This window comes from Eutrigla gurnardus, assembly GCF_963514095.1.
Source record: "Eutrigla gurnardus genome assembly, chromosome: 10".
NCBI lineage: Eukaryota > Metazoa > Chordata > Actinopteri > Perciformes > Triglidae > Eutrigla > Eutrigla gurnardus.
The window spans coordinates 28,597,172-28,618,298 of NC_139924.1; the positions used below are offsets into that span (position 1 = coordinate 28,597,172).

The following is a 21,127-nucleotide window of genomic DNA, read 5'->3' on the forward strand; positions in this document are numbered from 1 at the left end:
AATGAGTTTGGTGACGTCGTCCGAGCCTTACGTCATAATTTTTAATTAGTCACGGTAATCCTGTATACCGGGGTAAAATAGGGAGGTTTGACGGTATCAAAATTTGGATAACTCTAATTGACAGAATTAAAATAAAGGATACCCACCGTGTGTAGATCTACCTGAAAAAAAAGTTATTGCACCAATACTGACACAAGCGATATTAAAAGGCACGGGGGATATGTAGATACATATAGGAGCTATAACTTGTCCAGTTGATATACATAACTTAAACAGGTGTCAATAATCTGCATGTATTATTATTATAATATAGTGGGCATATGGTTTCATTTTACGCACTGAAACTCATTCTAAAATATTTCTAACAAATGTCTAACCAAATTTGAACCCTCTATCAAGTTAGTCTATAGATCGGTACCTAAGAATCTTCATCATTCGATCGACTACTACGCAACATTAAAACTTAATTTGATTTTTGAGATTGACAGAACTATATGGCACAGCGGCCATGAAATAGAGAAATATAGGCAGATTATAAACAATCTGATAAATAAGGCGGCTCGGCGGCCAACGAAGAAAAATAAACATGTTATGTAGATCTACCTGGAAAAAAAAGAAAAGAAAAAGTTATTGCACCAATACTGACACAAGCTGGTAGTAAAGGCACAAGATAAAAACCAGATCTATAATTTGTAGATTAGATCATTGCCATACTGATATCACCTATGTTCGGATCATGTATTTGTTTTCCTTGATATTAAGTACAATATTTACATGACATACATCATACAAATATGAAAAAACAAAAATAAAGCACTAAAATCTTTCAAGTTCGAGGAGGGACATGAAGCACAGCTCATCTCGTCCTGCCCCTTAATTACAATATCACGTAAAATTTACAGTATCATTTACGTATAGCTCCTACATCTTTGTGAAATGGTCATCCAAATTTGAATGAGATAAATATCCAACACAACAATAAAAAAAAAAACCCAAAACACTTTAAATGTTCTCGAAATATAACTACTCATTGAAACTTATTTTGATTCTGTTCATTGTTTCAATACTTATTTGTAAACTTCATTTATGAGTCTGCAGTATTTATTGCTGCTTGAATTCTGCAGCTATGCAACTAAGACATTAATCAAATGTATTGTTTATTATGGTTTATGATGATATATCTTGATTTGAGATAAAGATACACATGTGGCACGGCGGTCGTAAAGATAGATAAATAGGCCAAAAGGCAAACTATTAAAATTAAAGGACACTTACCTTATGTAGAGCTACCTGGAAATAAAAAGTTATTGCACCAATAGGGAGATGGAACAGTCCAGCATGACAGTCATGAAAGAAATATTTTTTTTTGGTTAGCCCCGTAGAGGGCCAGCCTTCTACGCGTCTCTCTGGCTGAGTTAGCAAGTAAGTCAGTGATCAGAGTTGCACCATCGGTCCGTCTAGTGAATTACGTCACCAAGCTACGTTGCTAACGAAGCTGCGTTCACGGTCGTCTGAGGGAATCAGAGCGGCAGAAACTGTCGCGTTCGAGACTAACCGGACACACGGACGTCACCGCTGCAGAGTTTGTGATGTGAAACGTGAAGCTGGAGACGTCGACGCGTCCAGAACACACAGAATACGGAGGAACTAAAGGTGAAGCGTTTATCACCGTTTATCGGTCTGAAAGCTAAATCCACCACAGCAGCTGGAGCTAGCGTTAGCACAGCAGCTGTAGCTAGCGCAGCCAGCATCTAAACAATCTAACTTAATAGACAGCAAAACTATAATTGAAGAATCACAAACTTCATTCACATGTTAATGTGATTAATAAGCTCGTTAGATACGTTGTGATTGGAGATGACCGTTTACTACCATAACTGTTTTGGTTGATTTTACTCAAATGTAGCTGAACCATGTCGAGTTAATTCATCATTCACCTTTATTCATTATGTATTTATGATTTGTGTTTTTTCTTTAATATAAGAAAATATAATCAATATAATATTTACATTTATTTCATTTATTTTAATATATTTTTATTAAATTTAATTATTTAATATTTAGATTTATTATATTAATAATAAATAAATAAAATATATCCATCTACAGTATTTATTGTTGCTTGAATTGTGGATCTACGTAGAAATTCACTAAATGTATGGTGTACGTGATGATATATATTGTTTGAGATAAATATACACACTACAAAAACAATGCGATAAATAGGCAGACACGGCCGCCAAAATAACAAACTATAAAAATAAAAGTTCACTTACCTTACGTAGATCTTGTTGGAGATGTTCGAGTTATTGATCGATCGATGTATTAATTTATGCTCCTGTCATACTGATATCACCTATATTCTGATCATTATGCATTTGTTTTCTTAAATTTTTCCCTAATTAACATAACTACATTTAAATGTATGATGATTCTGTTCGTTGTTTAAATTTTTTTTTTTGTAAATGGTGGAGTGATGGATCGATATTTTTTAAAGTCATCCATCACCGTCGTACTAATATCAGCTATATTCTGATAATTATGTATTTATTGTCTCTACATGGCATGCATACTCATTGACACTTATTCTGATTATGTTCATTTGTGTGGAGAAGTGAAGGATCTATAGAATTTGTAATTAATCCCGTCATCTATCACTGTCATACTGATGTCACCTATATTCTAATTATGCATTTGTTAATTTTTCTCTAGATCTGAACTGTCTGATTATGTTCATCGTCTCATTTGTAAAATAAATGTACCCAAGTGCTTGAATTCTGGAGATATGTCGCTAAGAAATGAATTAAAAAAATTAATGGATAGATATTTATTAAAATATTCTGATTACGTATCGTCTTGCTGCATGGCATAAATACTCATTGACATTAATTGTGATTATGTTAATTATTACTTCTGCAGAATGAGGACATAAAGGCCTGTTGTTGTCCAGGGATCACACTGGTGATCCTAGAGGGACCAGCAGGACCTGCTGGGGGTCTGGGACGGTGAAGTCCTGCATGGCGCTGGTCTAGAGTTGGACTCTCCTCAGACTGCAGAGACCGGTGCTGCTGCCCGACTGTATGAACATGATTTCCACACAGTTCAACAGTGAAACGCTGCTCTGCTTCTCGTAGGACTCTGAACATCTACATCATCTCCACGCTGGTGAGCTCCTCCGACCGCCTTCTCCACGCCGGCCTCGTCTTCTGAGCCCCCGTCTGCGTCCGTTGGGGGCGTCGTCTTCAGTAACGATGACTCGGCGTTCTCACAGTGGATTGCTTTCCTTCTGGTTGTCAGGAACACAAACCTCAGCAGGTGAGCTGCTGCCGGCTGCTTCTCCTCCCGCTCTGCTGCGAGAGGCCAACCCAACTCCACAAGGCTGGAGCTCTATTCCAGTCACACGATTGGTTCATCACAGTGCTGCTCTCATTGTCATTGGCTGATCGGGTTGTCTGTCAGAACATGCAAGGAATGAGTTCAATCGACGTTCTATCGACCGCATCGCACATTTCTAATCGAGGACAAAGTTATTGCAATAATTAAAACGCCAATGTTTTATTGCCCGACCCATCACCAAATGTATTGTTTATTATGATTATTATTAATTTATAAATAATTTATTATTATTTTGAGATAAAAATACACTGATCATTATGAATTTGTTATTTTAATCTTATTAAATCAAAAAATATTAATTTAATATTAAAATATATTAAAGATTCTGACTATGTTCACCGTTAAAATAATTTTTTGTAAATTAAATCTATGCATTCAGTTTCTCTGAATTCAGCATTTATTATTGATTCAATTCTGGAGCTATTCATTTTAAATTAATCAAATGCATTATCATCATTAAGTTTAGTGTTTATTATATATAGATTCTAAAACTATTTGAGATAGACCCAAATATGGCACGGCGGCCATGTTGGAAAGCTGTAAATTGGCACGGCGGCCATGTTGGAAAGCTGTAAATTGGCACGGCGGCCATGTTGGAAAGCTGTGAATGGCGCGGCGGCCATGTTGGAAAGCTGTGAATGGCGCGGCGGCCATGTTGGAAAGCTGTGAATGGCGCGGCGGCCATGTTGGAAAGCTGTGAATGGCGCGGCGGCCAATAAAAAAAAACACCTACCTTTTGTAGATCACGGCAGAGATGTTTGAGTGACCGAGCGATAGAATTTTTAAAGTCATCTATCACATCATAGCGATATCAGTTCTATTCTAAATATTACTGTAGATACATTTAATTTTTGTAAAATAAATGTATCTACAGTATTTATTGTTTGAATTCTGGAGTTGTGTAAATGCATTAAAATAAACAGGCAGACACGGCTGCCAAAATAACAAACGATTAAATTACGACACTTACCTTGACGGAGATGTTCGAGTTATGGATAAATAGATGTATTAATTTATGCTCCTGTCATACTGATATCAGCTATATTCTGATCATTACATATGTGTTGTCTTTAAATGTTTCCCTAAATCACATAACTTTCTTATATAAACGGATTCTGATTGTGTTTGTTTAAATACTGTTATGTAAACTACATGTAGCTACAGTATTGTTGCTTCAACCATTTACTTTAAAAATGCACAAATGTATCGTTTATGATGGTGTATGACTATATAAGTTGATTTTTAGAGAAATATACAGATATGGCATAGAGGCCATGAAAGCGGTATTTGATCAAACAACAAGGCAGACACGGCTGCCAAAAAAACAAACTATTAACATAAAAGTTCACTTACCTTATGTAGATTTACCTGAAAATAAAAAAGTTATTGCAACATTGAGATACAGACGTATTTAGGTTTAAAGAGGCACGGCGGCCATATTGGACAGTCATTACATGTAAGCAACGTTTGAGATCTATATTCTATTATGAATTTGTTGTCTTTAATCTTCACCTAACTTACTCATTTAAACATGATTCAATGTTTTTTGTAAACTAAATTTATCTACACTATTGTTGCTTTAATTCTGAAGTTATTTACTTTTTTTAAAATGCACAAATGTATTGTTTATTATTGTTTTTGTGATCTAATTGGATATAAATATACAATCAACAATGCGATACATAGGCAGACACGGCTGCCAAAATAACAAACTATTAAGATAAAAGTGCACTTACCTTACGTAGATTTACCTGGAAATTAAAAGTTATTACCCCCATACTGACAAAAGCTGATATTAGAAGATAAATACCTATGAATCTATACATTTGTGCAGGCTACTATTATAATGTTGTACCATGTAGGGTTGGGCGATAAAACGGTTGTGATAAATCATCGCGATATAACTTTGTCCTTGATTAGAAATGTGCGATGCGGTCGATAGAACGTCGATTGAACTCATTCCTTGCATGTTCTGACAGACAACCCGATCAGCCAATGACAATGAGAGCAGCACTGATGAACCAATCGTGTGGCTGGAATAGAGCTCCAGCCTTGTGGAGTTGGGTTGGCCTCTCGCAGCAGAGCGGGAGGAGAAGCAGCCGGCAGCAGCTCACCTGCTGATGTTTGTGTTCCTGCAGCGCTGCAACGTCAGACAACCAGAAGGAAAGCAATCCACTCTGAGAATTCCGAGTCATCGTTACTGAAGACGACGCCCCCAACGGACGCAAACGGGGGCTCAGAAGACGAGGACGGCGTGGAGAAGGCGGTCCGAGGAGCTCACCAGCGTGGAGATGATTTAGATGTTCAGAGTCCTACGAGAAGCAGAGCAGCGTTTCACTGTTGAACTGTGTGGAAATCATGTTCACACAGTCGGGCAGCAGCACCGGTCTCTGCAGTCTGAAGAGAGTCCAACTCTAGACCAGCACCATGCAGGACTTCACAGTCCCAGACCCCCAGCAGGTCCTGCTGGTCCCTCTAGGACCACCAGTGTGATCCCTGGACAACAACAGACCTTTATCTTCTAGTGTGTACTGACTATGTATATCCAGAATGTTTAAGTCTATTTATGGGTTTGTTTCACAAATATTTAAATCAGTTTGAATCTACACAAAAAAGGAAAATATACAGTGAGGTAGTTTTTATTTTGAATTTATTCGTCCTCTTGAAACTTCTGACTGGTCAGAATTAAGATTTTAGTTAAAATATGTATGGCCATTTTATTTATTTTAAATTCAGCTTGATAAATGTAGTGTGTGATATTCAACGTCAGAGAGAAACGACATATTTAAACTAAAACTAACAGTCTTATCTACACAAGTAAAAAGGAACATTTTAGCTTCAACGAAATAAAAAAAAAAAGAAAAAAAAGAAAATCACATAACTACTTAAAAAAAGTTTTTAATTATTTTTAATAATCTACATGCATCTAGCTACAGTATTTAATATTGCTTGGAGCCATTTAACTAAAATATTCTTTAAATGTATTGTTCATGATGTGTGATGATATAACTTATGAATATACAGCACAATCAATGCGATACATAGGCAGACACGGCTGCCAAAAAAAAAAACATGTTGGAAAGAAACAGGCACGGCGGCCATGTTGAATATTAAAATAAAAGACCACTAACCTTTTTCCTGAAAATAAAAAGTTATTACACCAAAACTAGGATAGAACAGTCTGGCACGGCGGCCATGTTGAAATGGCACGGCGGCCATGTTGGAAAGAAACTGGCACGGCGGCCATGTTGAAATGGCACGGTGGCCATGTTGGATATAAAAATAAAAGACCACTTACCTTTTTCCTGGAAACAAAAAGTTATTATAGAACAGCCAGCCAAGTGATTTATTTTATTTATTTCATCTTTCTACGGTGTACTCCATCGTGGATTGGATATTGCCGTGAAGAATTCATTTCATTTTTAATTAACCCTCTTATCAGTCATATTGATACAACCTATAATCTGATTATTATGCATTTATTGTCATTAAATGTTTCTCTAAAAATCAAAACTATTAATTTAAACTTTTTCTGATTATTTTGTTTCAATAGTTATGTGAAAACTAAACTGCCTGCCTGCTCAGAATCAAGATTTTAGATTAGATTTAGTTATTTTATTTACTTGAAATTCAGCTTTATAATGTTCTACAGTGTTTGTGTGATGTTCAACTTTGGAGAGCACCTAAATATTTCTTTGTTCTCTTTTTGTTGCCGTTCTTAAACCTGTTTTTATTTTTGTTTTTAACAATGAAACGTGCATTATAAATAAAATGTATTATTATCATTAAACCCAAACTAACATCACCCTGGGGAGTAACGAGGAACATTTAAGCTTGAAGGAAATTTAAAAAAATGTTTCTCTAAATCACATAACTACTCATTTAAACTTCATTGTATCAATTATTTTTTATAAACTAAATTACTGTATCTACAGTATTTATTGTTACTTGAATTCTGCATCTATGTAGCTAAGAGAGTCACCAAATGTGTAATTTAATAATGGCTGAATCAGTGACCTTTAAACTCACTTTTACAGACTTTGTTTTACGTGAAGTCACCTGTTTTAACTTATATTTTTATTTATTTTTTTTATATTTTATTGTCTTTTTTACCTTTATCTCTTTATGCATTTGTTGTATTTGATAATCTGACAATATTTATATTCTGCCATGAAAAGCACTTTGTAAACTGCTGTTTTTAAACGTTCTATGTAAATAAAGTTATTTATTATTATTATTATTACATACTTGCAGCCGCAGGTGAAGTTAGATTGTTTAGACGCTGGCTGCAGGCGTGCTAACGCTAGCTGCGGCTGCTGTGCTAACGCTAGCTACAGCTGCTGTGCTAACGCTAGCTACAGCTGCTGTGGTGGATTAAGCTTTCAGACCGATAAACGGTGATAAACGCTTCACCTTTAGTTCCTCCGTATTCTGTGTGTTCTGGACGCGTCGACGTCTCCAGCTTCACGTTTCACATCACAAACTCTGCAGCGGTGACGTCCGTGTGTCCGGCTCGAGTCTCGAACGCCACCGTTCTGCCGCTCCGATTCCCTCAGACGACCATGAACGCAGCTTCGTTAGCAACGTAGCTTGGTGACGTAATTCACTAGACGGACCGCAGGTGCAACTCCGATCACTGACTTGCTAACTCAGCCAGAGAGACACGTAGAAGGCTGGCCCTCTACGGGGCGAACCAAAAGTTTAAATGAACAGTATGGCACGGCGGCCATGATGGTGAACGATAGATCGATCGATAAATAATTAGTAGTAGATTAATAAGTAGGAAGGCTCGGCAGCCAACCACGAAGACACTATTAAAATAAAACAGGACACTTACCTTGTGAAGATCTTGGCATGGAGGCCAAATCAGTCACCTTCCATTTTGTTACCTATGAAATCAGAATTCTGATTTAATAAAATAAAACGTCACGTGTATTCCATCCTCAGTAGACTGTGTTAACCCTAGCTGTGGCATCGACGTGGTGGCCATGAAGCTAAAATAATTAATTAAATAAGTAGAAATCCTCAGGTCTAAAACAGCACTTTCTAAATAGAGGTTAATCATCTTTATGATAATCTAATAAGAAAGAGCAAGTCTGATAAAATAAGTGTAAAACAAACCTGGACCCCCTAATGACGCTACTAGGCCCACATCCTGGTCCAGCAAAAACCACCAACACCATTCACTAAAACTCCTATACTTATATTCATATGATCTTTAAGCTACATTCTGGCAGTTTAGTACGTCACAGCATCACTCCAATCAAATACAGACCATTTAAATCCATAGAAAATAAATTAACTCCAATTAATGACTAGCTCTAAATGTTTGTAGCCACAAATCAAAGGTCCAGGTACTTAACTCTGTCCCCCATCCAGGTCCACCAGAGACCTGAAGACCAGATCAAACCTCGTATCTCTGTCACTAAACTTTAAGTTTTAATTACAAACTGTTGTTAAGTTAAAGCAAACATAGTGAACTTCACCTGTCGAGCATGTGGGCCTCTATGAAATTTGAATTTTTACTTCCTGGTTTAAGTCACTTCCTGCAAGGCTGTGAATGGATGAGCTGCTGCTCAGTGGGCGGGACTTAAAAAACCCATCCAACTAAATCACAAACACTCTATCCCATTGGTTTAGTTTCATGGGGTCACATATTCATCTATATTCATGTTTGTAATATCTCTCACATCTAAAGAAATCTTGTTTAGTTTAGTTTTCCATTTTAGTGACAAACGCTCTATATATATTTAATCTTATATTTAATTAACTACTCATGACCTTAACTACTAACGATGTGCTTCTAAAGGTGACATGAGCTCAGCAGCAGGAAACTCTTGATGTTTTATTTATTTTGACTTCTCTAAATCCTTCATCAGCTGCTTTATATCTCCAACATACTCCATACTTCCATCCACAGACCATCATCTAAACACCTTGTTTATTTAATTATTTAAATCAGTGTTTATCTCCAAACATTTGAACAACAGCATCAAATCACCAAACAGGATTTTTTATTTCATCTTTCAACATTCTCAAAAACAGTGGACAGTTGAATCAGTTTAATTGATTAGTATTGTTTTTCTAGTGTGTACAATTGTAACTAAAGCTCACCCAAACTCCACATTCACCACTGAATATCTTTATTTCTTCAAAATATACATTACCGTCATATGTTCTTTGCAATTATTCCTATTTATGTTCTTGTAAAACAGTTGCAATACAATAAAAACATGTAATAAATTATTTCTAAATGGAAATCTCTAACGTTACTTCTTTTCTTTCCCCATCAGATGCTGTTTTGTATTCTTCTCTGGCTTCAGGAGAATAATGTAACATTTGGGAGCAAACAGGCAGAACAGCAGGCCGAAGCTGGAGGCCAGGATGGCGAAGGACTCCACGGCGTCGGCGTACTTCCCCGGCGAGCTGACGTACGCCGGGACGAAGGCGAGCCACACGGCGCAGAAGATCAGCATGCTGAAGGTGATGAACTTGGCCTCATTGAAGTTGCCCGGCAACTTCCGGGCTAGAAACGCCAGCATGAAGCACAGGCACGCCTGCAGGCCGATGTATCCCAGGATGCACCAGAAGGCGAGGCTAGAGCCCACGCTGCACTCCAGGATAATCTTGGAGCTTTCGTAGCGGGTGTTTCGGGACGGGAACGGCGGCGCGTCGATGAGCCAGGCGGCACAGATGACCACCTGGATCAGGGTGCTGCCGAAGATGATGACCCGCTGCTGCTTGGGCCTCAGCCACTTCATGAGGTTGGCGCCGGGCCGGGTGGCGGCGAAGGCGGCCAGCACCACCAGCGTCTTCCCCAGGATGCAGGAGATGCACAGCGAGAAGGTGATGCTGAAGGCGGTGTGGCGCAGCATGCAGGACCAGGACGTGGGCTCGCCGACGAACACCAGGCAACACAGGAAGCACAGCGTCAGGGCCAGCAGCGTGAAGAAGCTGAGCTCCGAGTTGTTGACGCGGACGATGGCCGTGTTCCTGTGGTGGAAGAAGACGGCGAAGACCGCCATGGTGAGGCAGGCCCCCGCCACCGAGACCACCGTCAGGGCCAGACCCAGGGCATCGTAGGACAGGAACTCCACCTTCTTGGGAATGCAGGCCGTTCGGTCGCTGTTGGACCAGAAGTCCTCGGGACAAAATGTGCACTCTATTGAATCTAAGGGGAAGAAATCAAATATAAGTCGAGTATTTCTTACACTTCAAGTGTGTTTAAATGTCTCATTGTGATTTGTCGGTTCGCAGCTCACTTGTCTGATTGCTGATCTTGCCGCTGTCACATGGTACACAGTCAAAGCAGCAGACAGGCTCCCCACGACGGACAGCCTTCCTGGAGCCTGGAAGACAGCCGGCACTGCAGACAGACACCGGCACCTACGGGAGCAGAGAACGGCCTCACCTCTGCAGGGTGAAAGGATCTGCAGAGATCACCCACATGTGATCTTCAAATCAGTTTAAAACAACAGTGGAGACGATCAGCTGAGGACTGTTACTGTCCAGAAGCTGTTTAGGAAGGTTTGCTTTCTATTCAATACGTTTTATAGTAACTCCAATATATATGAACGTATTTAACGATATACAGGCTTCCTACACCTTTTCCAGAGTCAAACTCAAGCACTTTTCAAGCATTTCCAGGTGCATTTCCATGCTTTTCCAGCCCCTTCCAGCTGTGGTAAACTCCATATTTGTATCAATCCAATGGTCAGTATTCAGTCTACTTATTCTGTCACTTGTTGATCACATTAAATGAGATGTTATTGTCCTCTAAACAACCAACATGATGTTTGGAGACAGCTTTTTACAGAAGGACCACAAATGAAAGGAAAACTAATTCCACTAACAGATCCACAGAAATATAATCACCAACTATTTTCATCATCTGTTCATCATCAAAAGGCATTTTTCATAAAGAAATGTCAGGAAATGCTGTTTTCAGTCCCTCAAATATGGAGATCTTCTTTTCTCTGTTCTATCATAGATGTCATCACATACAACACACATTTCAAGACCTTTAGTCTAAATCCAAGCACTTTTCAAACCAATTTTTTTTGGCTGCAAGAATAAAATTCCTTTCGTCTGTATGAAAGGAAACTCACATCAGATCCAGCTCGCTCCGCCCCCCCACCTGACTCACCTCCACCTCAACCTACAGAACTTCAACAGTTGGCATCTGATGAAGGTAAAACATTGGGAGCAGCTTGCCTCACTCCGATGCCCCGCCCACATTATCCCGTCCTCCTGGATCACCAGCTCCTCTCCGGCCGGCTCGGTGCCGTCAAACAAACCCACGCTGACAAACTCGATGTTGCCGCCGCCGCCGCGCTGCCAGTTGAGGATATCGTAATAAGGTATGGGGTCACCCTTCAGGTCAAAGTTCACCTCCTCCCCGGCCATGTTAAACGTCACTTCCTGGAGGTAGTGCTGGAGCTTTAAAACAAATACATCATGTAAAATAGGAGAAATAAAAAATAAAAAATAGGGAAAATGAAACATACCTGCCAGGGCTGGATGTTGCTGCTTTGGGCACAGGAGTTGTTTTGGAACGGGCCGCCGCCCGGTTCACAGAGGAGCAGGTTGTGGAGGGAATGAGCGACGGCATATACGGCCTTGTAGACGTTATAGGCCACTCGAGGGCTGGAGGTGTTCATGTAGGCCGAGTGCTGCTCCAGCAGGGACTCCAGACCTGAACACGGGGGCCGCTGGGACCCGGGGTCCGGAGCCGGGCTGCACCCGTACAGGGTCTCCCACAGCTCCTGCACCAGCACGTCACCAGGATACGTCTGAGGGTTGACGGTCTGCAGGTAGCCGCCGAGTCTGGAGATCTGAGCTTTCCTGATGCCGAACCCGATGGTGCCCCCCAGGTAAGGGTAGAACTCGCTCCCCGTGAAGACCGACGCTGTGACCCAGGCCTCGCTCGCCACCCACTGGATCCCTGTGATGTTCTGCATCATGTAGTCCCTCAGGAAAGGTGTCATCTCGCCCTCGGCGGAGAACACGACCACGACTTTAGCCGAGGAGTTGCGCATCACCTTGGCAGAGAGGAAGACGATGGAGGAGGAAGGTTTCATGAGGAAGAGAGGAGGTACATGTGAAATAAACTGCCTTTTTAAGGTCTCTGTATAGGATTCCTCTCTCTGGTGACCTCTAGTGGCGATATAAAAAAAGACACTTTGGCAAACGGCAATGTCTGAACATCCAACCTGGGGATAAACGGGCTACAGCAACACATGGGCTGCATTCAAAGTCTCTTAAACTGCATCCACTGTTTGCTCTTTCCCCTTCGTGACGTCCTTTCCTCTGATCACAGCTGGAACATGAATAAATAATTCATTCTGTATTTCTACTGCCAGAATGTGTTTCTGTTATTTATTCAGAATTTGTGTCTGTGTGTATTGATATTCTAAAATCAAAATCATGATTATGGTGTTGGTTGAACACTAGAAATGATTTATTGGTATAAAATTATCTACCTCACATCAAACGACGCTCAGAGTCGACTCTCTTTGACCTTAATGATAATTTAGTTTAGTTTATTAGGATCCCCATTAGCTGGGGCACAGACCCAGCGATTCTTCCTGGGGTCCAGCAGTAAAAAAAATACATACGTACGTTAAAAATCAATACATTCATTTATCCAAAAGTCAATTAGAAAATGAATTTAATTTAAAAGGTACATTGAAAATACTATACTACAGACCTCTGGAGATGTCTGCCCCTGGCTAAGGCTATACTCCTTTGATGTAGATGCTTTTTCACGTGTTTTTTTAAAGTTCATTTGCTACTTATTGTAGTTAGGATAGTTAGATCTATATCCAACTGTACGTTGTCTTTGGTACACTAAATCGCCCCGCTTAATTTAAATAAATAACAAAAGTTAATGGAGGATCATAATGAGAGAAATCTTTCTAATCAACAACAGATTTGTCGGGGCTCTGATGTGTAATCAGCGTCTACCTGCAGGATCTCCAGGGCCCTCCGGCTGTCGTAGAGCAGAGGGATCATCTCCTGGTACGCCACACACACTCTGGTGCCCTGCAGCTCCCTCAGCAAACCCTGCACCGCGAACCTCCCGTACTCGTGGTCCCCCCGCACCAGGCCCACCCAGGTCCAGTTGAAGCGGACCAGCAGCTGAGCGATGGCTTTCACCTTTCATGGGTTTGACAGTGGAGAAAACTCAAAACACAGACATCACAACTCAAACCGGTCTGTCTGTTCAACGCCACTTCCACGTTATTAGTTCTAAATACATTGCTCATGTTACAAAGAGGAAATTCCCATCATTCAAATATAAATAGCACCAAATTACAGAGTTCTCTCGGGGAAACTTCTTGGAATTAGTTGGAAATTATAAGTGAGCCTTTCATTTTGTGTTTCTTTCTGGAACGGCATTTTGTTGAAGTACTTTGGTAGAATCTTCAGGTAATTGAGTATTTATTTTTCCCTGCATTTTAAAACAAATATCTGTATTTTCTACTCCTCACATTTCCAAAAGAGGCATTTTAATTTAGTTTGAATTCATTTGAGGAGAATTATTGATTATCTTTTTCTTATTAATATGATTCAGTTAGCCTTGTAAAAAAAACAGCCAGTAAAAATGTCCTTCATGGGGATAGTTTTTACTTTCTACCTTGAGTACATATCAGTACTTTTACACTTTTACTTTTTGAACATGAGTATCTGTACTTCTACTTGAGTATTTAAACTCAGACTAATTAGGATTGTATAATATGAATAAATGCTGCAAAACCAAAATGTTTTCCTACATACATACTCTTCATATTTAAACTTTTGTTGTGTTCTCTTGTCCCAAACAACAGAAATATATGACCATTTCAAGAAGATCCTCTTTCCTCCGGAGGCCGAACTCTCACCTGGTAGTCATCGTTGGGGATCACTCTGAAGAAGTTGGGATACTTCCTTCTGTCGGTGAGACATGCACACGAGGAGAAGTAGCTGATCTGTGGAAAGAAGACAGATCATAACGTGTTCTTTTGGAGGGGGGGGACAGAGGAGTCACCGTTACCATGGGGATCCTGAACGGCTGCAGGATTCTGGACACCACGATGGACTGAGCGGAACCAGATTCTCCGATGACGGCGAGGGGTGGGGAGCCGCCGCTGCAGCCGGGGGAGTCGCCCTCGCTCGGGCCGCCCAGCACGGCCAGGGCGGCCCTCTGGCCGGTCAGCGGGTACGCACACGAGTCGAAGATCTGGTACCCGAGGGTGTGATTGGGCAGCAGCTCTGCACTCTGGTTGATCTCCTCCACCGCCAGCCTCATCGTCTGAGCCCAGCGGAACGCCCGGGGGTCGAAGCTGCAGCCGGAACAACCGCAGGAAGTCAAAGGACAGGAAGATACGATTTTTTTTATAAATATTGCTATATGTATTTCTTTCAAAAGCTTTTAATGTTTTATGTAAAGCACTTTGAATTGCCTTGTTGTTGCTTGTAATCTTTCCCCTCCAAATATGTTATCAAGATACGTTTCTGCAATGCTTTATTTGACATTTTTTAAATTATTTCCTAATAATAATAAAAGTATTTATAAAAATGTGTATCCTTTACAATTTATGCTCTGAACTGTAGTGTTTTTCTATTTTTTACTTTATTTCATTATATTTTACTTTATTTTATTTATGACTCCTGTACTTTTACTGTTACTTTTTAAAAGTTGAGTTTGGTAACGAATGTTCATGACAATAAAAACCTTGAATCTTGAATGTTACCTTGAAATTCTCATGTCATTGAGATCACCAAATTACAGAGTTCTCTCCAGGAAACTTCTTGGGAATTATTACATTTCGTACTTAAACCTCGTAATTACAAATACATGCTGCATAATCCGTTCAGTGAAACGACAGTTTCCCCTCAATTTAAATGGAAACACATTTTTCCACTTCAATCAAAACTCACCCGTTGCACTTGACCGGCGGCGGCCGGTAGGTGCAGTTGAGGTCCGGCATCTCCTGGTTGTAGTGCAGGGGGAAGATCCCCCCGATGACGTAGTCGCCCTCGGCCACGAAGGCTGGCGGAAAGCTGTTCTGAAGCCTGCAGACGTCTGCAGACGGGGTCGAAGGGCTGAAGCTGGAGACGGAGTTATAGGTCATGGTGAGGATACGGAGAGAGTGAAGGAAGGGGAATAACACCGTCATCATGATCACACGTTCACAAACGGATAGGAGTTAGGTACTTTATACACGTACGCAAGTGAGCTTTTCATCCGTGCATCTTATTACTGACAGAGTGACACCTGATTGGATGTCAGCCGGCTCCATGGAGACCAGAGCAGTAACACCGCATCACCGCATGCACCGCGGTGTCGAGTCCATCACAGCCGTACCGCCAGTACACGTTTTTTATTTATTTATTGTTAATCTCCACCCTCAACGTTGAAACTTTCCCCAGAGGAAAACTCATAACATATAGCGAGGGAATCACATCATTGTAACTGTCTTGTCCCGACCAATCAAATAAAAAATAAATAATAAATTCTGTTTTTATTTTGTTTTACTCTGTAGCACCGTGAGATTGTTTTTAACAATGAACAACAAGTAAAATGTATTATTATTAAATTAATCCAGAACCCTGATGCTGAGGAGAAAAAGGTCAAAGGAGACGTGATGTTGCCATAGCAACAGTGAATTCCACTCGCTCATTGGCTGAACACTCTTTATACTTACATCTAAATTAGCCAGTAAGTAAAGAGTAAAATGTCTCATTTAAACACGTGATTGCAACGAGTCCTCGTGACGACACATTAAATTACATTGTATATAGTGTTACATTACATACCTCGGACCGCTACGCTAATTTTTACGGGTCTCACAATGAAGATGTCGATCATCGGAGCTTCTCTCTGCGGGTCGTTGAAGCGGGATATCTGGTGGAAACATGAACATCCATCCATCCAGCCTCCCGGCCAGCTGCTCGGGGTTTACCGGGGGACGGCGAAGACACGCTACGCGGCTACGTCGGTCCGCACCGGGGCGGCTACAGGTAGCGTTAGCTTAGCTGGCTAGTTATGGCGTTAGCTGGCTAGTTATGGCGTTAGCTGGATAGTTACGGCGTTAGCTAGCTAATTACGGCAGCCGACAGAGGAGTTTTAATCATTATAATAATTACATATAATAATCATTAACCGTCGCCTTGGAGATGGAGAGATATTTAAACGTTAGGCACGCCGGGCAGGAGAGGGAATGGAGAAGCCATCGTAGCCGCTAAGCTAACGGCTAAGCTAAAGTGGCTAACCAAGATACAAGGGGGTTTAAACGTAGGCCTAGCAGCAATTGGCCGCGGCAAAGATGAAAATAAATTAATACATTTAATAAATTCATCAATTTAATATCTCAGTTAAGCTAGAGATACATACTGCGGTGACGGACACGAGGTGTTGTACAGACAAATAAAGTGCGCAGAAAACGACCTCAACATTGGCGCAGGTAGACATTAATTAACACACAAAGTGGGTTTGGTTGCGTTATTACCGCAAACCGCACGATGGCGCTGTTGTAACACCGCGGCGAGGATAATTTCTGTACCGCTGAGTGGAAACTGATGATGATGGGAAATTAAGTAGTTTATTAGGTTCAGTTAGTTACATCCGCGAGAATGGATTATATATATTATATTTATATTTTTTTATTTATGGAGGTTGTAGCTTGTGGCACTGTTAAATGGTATTGCTTTTGAATTTAAGGTATTTCAAATAATTAAATTAAATTGTATTTATATAGGGCCAAATCACTTTGTCATCCATTCAAGTTGCGACATACTGTCCTCTTATTTATATTACAAATTACACTTGGGTGGAGAGAAAACACTTCCTGTTGCGCCCCACACACACACACACACACACACACACAAACTAGGAGGGTTAGGGTTAGTTATATATATATTCAGCCCTGCAAACCAGTAAATCAGCAGCAAAGTGGAAAACAAAAACCTTAGTTTCATATTGTGATGTACATATCACTGTTAAAAAAGATTAAAGTGAGCAAAGTACCAGGGTTTTAATTTGGTTTGATTATGTTTGGAAATAAAACACAAACACCATCAGAGACAGATGTTTTGATTTTTGTTTATTGGCAAATATGAATAGACAAAACAATGAAGTGCTTGTACTACTAATTTATGGATTATTAATCATTTGTATAATTGAAAGCAATATGTGCATTTAATTACTCACTATGTGCATTTAATTACTCACATACACAGTAATACACAGTAATAATAAACAATAATAAATAATCCATAATATTACATAATTTAATTGTTGTCTACTTAAACAAATGATTCAATAAATATACAATACATAGCGAACATTCATCAATTACTGGTATAATTAATACATATCAAGTAATCATTTCCATCCACGGTTTTCACCTCCAACACAATCTTACATAATACATTCATTAAATATGAAACTTATTCAGAAATCATGTTTTTCCCATGACATGTTTCTTTGTATTTCTCTCCGGCTTGATCAATATTATGTAACATTTAGGTGCAAAAATGCAAATTAACAAGCCAAAAGCCGAAGACAAAATAGCGAATATCTCCACGGCGGCGGTGAACTTCCCCGGAGAGCTGACGTACGCCGGGATGAAGGAGACCCAGACGGCACAGAAGATCAACATGCTGAAGGTGATGAACTTGGCTTCGTTAAAGTTATCGGGCAGCTTTCTGGCAAGAAAAGCCAGCATTAAACATGTGACCGCGAGGATCCCGATGTACCCCAGCACCGCGTAGAAAGCGGCCTCGGAGCCCGTGTTGCATTCCAACACGATCTTAGTGCTGTACGTGAACACCATGTCGGGGAACGGTGGCTTCAACCGCAGCCACAACGCACAAATCACGATCTGAATGGCGGTGCAGCAGCAGACTATGAGCCTCTGCTGCGCCGGACCGAACTTCCCTGCGACCGCGTTGCCGGGAATCGTGGCTTTGAAAGCTGTGACGACAACTATGGTCTTCCCCAGGATGCAGGAAATGCAAAGAGCGAATGTGATACCGAAAGCCGTGTGACGCAGCATGCACGTCCACGCCGTGGGCCTGCCGATGAACGTGAGGGGGCAGAGGAAGCACAGGAAGAGGGAGAACAACAGGAAACAGCTAAGCTCGGAGTTACTGGCTTTTATAACGGGCGTCTCCCTGAGGACGATGAAGAGTGTCAGCGTGGCCAGCGACAGCGAGGCCCCGAGCAGCGATACGACCGCGGCGGCAATCCCCATCGGCTCGACATACGTCAGGAACTCCACGGTTTTGGGAACGCACTCATCTTTCCCCTCAGTGGACCAGAACGCCTGAGGACACGGCGTGCAGTCGGCCGCGCCTGTTCAACATCACCAGAAATAATCAGCAGTCTGTCTTGATGTTACAGAAAATAAATCTAATGCAAGAATGCGAAATATCTTAAAAGTCTTAAACATGAAATACAAAGATCATTTTTTGCGTTCGATACCTGTCGAGTTGGCCATAGTTCCATCCGCACACGGGATACAATCGAAGCAGCAGCTGGGTTTTCCTTTGATTTGAGCTTTCCTCGTTCCTACCGGACAGACATCAGAGCACACCGACGTCGGCACCTAAGGGAAGAAAAACGTTTGAACTGTGTTCTTCAACCGATCTTGTTGGAAACTCTTTTTTTTTTACCATCTTCCCTGTCCGCCACATGATGTTTTCCTCCAAGATGCTGAGTTTATAATCTCCGTTAGCAGCCGAGGCAAAATGACCCAGTGTGACGTGTTGCACCTGCCCGTTGATCAGCTGCCAGTTGATCAGATCGTAGGAAGCAGGAGGGTCGCCGTTGGCATCAAAAAACACACGATCACCAAACTTATTCCTAAAATTCACCCTTTGTAATTGATCAGTGACCTGAGGAAAAAAGGAAACATAATATTTATTATGCATTTCAAGATGTTCAGATTTAGATTGTAGATTTTAGTTGCACAATTTTTCTCACCTGTTTTGGCTGAATTTCTGACGAACACGGCCTGGCTGTTTCTTGTTTGTTGGCCGGTTTGCAGAATAGCAGCTGATGGAAGGCGTGTGCGATGGCATAAACAGCTTTGTACACGTTATAAGAAACTCTGAGCTGTGTGACATTGAAGAACACATCCTGGGAATTCATTAATGTCTCATAGCCTGAGCATGTTTTATTTGTTCTCTCGGTGTTGCCTGTATGTTCCCCGGGTAAGGCGGGTCGACAGCCGACCATCGTCGCCCAGAAATCCCTCACAAAGGCTGCATGTGGGTCCTTATAAGGGCTAATCCCTGTCAGAAAGTGCTTTAGATCTGGAATAGCCATCTTCTGCACCACAAATCCCAAGGCCCCACCGAAAGCTTGGTACATTTCAGGTGTGGAGGGTCGGGTCGCCGTTATCCAGGCCTCGCTGGCAATCCACTGGATTCCTGTGATGTTCTGTTTCACGATCTCTTTCATCAGAGGGTAAAAGTCCCCCTCTGGAACAAAGGCCAGAATGACTCGGACTGTTGACCGCTTGATCATTTCCACGACGTCCAGGATTTTATCCTCTGCATGCGTGCGTAGAATCGTCCCGACGAACGCGATACAGACCCCGAGCTTCTGGACCTCCTCGGTGAAAGCCAGGACCCCGCTTCGTCCGTAGTCGTTGTCCGACTGTATGGCGCCGATCCACTGCCAGTTAAAACGTGCCACCAGCGCCGCCAGAGCTTTGGCCTGGAAGTAGTCGCTAGGGATTGTCCGGAAAAACGTCGGGTATTTAGCTCTGTCGCTCAGACAGGAGCACGTCGAGAAGTAACTCACCTGTGAAAAACACCAAAAAGCATCACAAAAACAAGTACTAGAAATACACCAATGCAGTAACACTTTCTCTCTTACTATCGGCACTTGAAACGGTCCGAGAGTTCCAGCCACGGCTAAGGACTGAGACGATCCGGACTCTGCTATCAGGGCAGACACAGCCGGAGGACAAGTGTCCAGGTCCATCTCCAGTTCTGGTCCACCAGCCAGTGTCAGCGCGGCACGTAAGGTGTTAGTCGGCGATGCACAAGAATTAAGGATCCGATAGCCGAGAGATACGTTTGGAAGGAGAGAGGGATCCTTGTTGATTTCTTCAATTGCAAATATCATGACTTGGGTCCATCGGAAAGCTCGCAGGTCGAATCTAGACACGTTTTGATGGAAAAACAATACAGCACATATATACAATGAACAGCTTGTCAGATAAGGACGTATGAAGTGAGTGTTAAAACTAACCCGGCACACTTCGCTCCACGTGGCTCGACCTTGAACGTAGAAGTGCTGCTTATTTCTTTGTTGAAGATGGGGAAGATCCCCCCGATGGTGACGTCTCCGCGCTTGGACAAACTCGGCATGTCGAACTTCCCGAAGAGTTCGCAGCCGGAGACAGTAGTCAGGCAGAGGACGGACAGAGAGAAGACAGAAGCTCTCATGTTTGCTCGGCATCCTTTCGACGTCGACGAGGACTCTTATAACATCTGTGTGGAGCTGCTCTCTGAGTAAAAAGGGTGGATTTATGTCCCACAGGGTGAGGTCAGGGCAGGGAACGGTGATCAGTCTATTCAGTATGCTGCATGCAATATGTGCACACACACACACACACACACACAGACCAACAAACCAGACCAGAAATTCAATTCAATTCAATTTTATTTATAGTGTCAAATCACAACAGAAGTCATCTCAGGACACTTAACACATTGAGCAGGACTAGAATAC

At 41.5% G+C, this 21,127-nt stretch overlaps 1 protein-coding gene across 1 annotated transcript; it reads right to left on the bottom strand.

Annotated features, from left to right (window-relative positions):
• Positions 1-9,665: 9,665 nt before the first annotated feature.
• On the bottom strand, positions 9,666-20,763 carry LOC311019741 (uncharacterized protein; the record flags this gene model as incomplete). The annotated part of the gene is made up of 14 exons (XM_084019311.1): positions 9,666-10,567; positions 10,659-10,782; positions 11,611-11,835; positions 11,904-12,437; positions 13,363-13,554; positions 14,280-14,366; positions 14,432-14,720; positions 15,319-15,489; positions 17,848-18,736; positions 18,866-18,989; positions 19,057-19,278; positions 19,367-20,191; positions 20,267-20,552; positions 20,645-20,763. The coding sequence occupies 14 exons, from the start codon at positions 20,761-20,763 to the stop codon at positions 9,666-9,668; spliced, it is 4,989 nt and encodes a 1,662-aa protein (XP_083875437.1).
• Between the last annotated feature and the right edge of the window lie 364 nt (positions 20,764-21,127).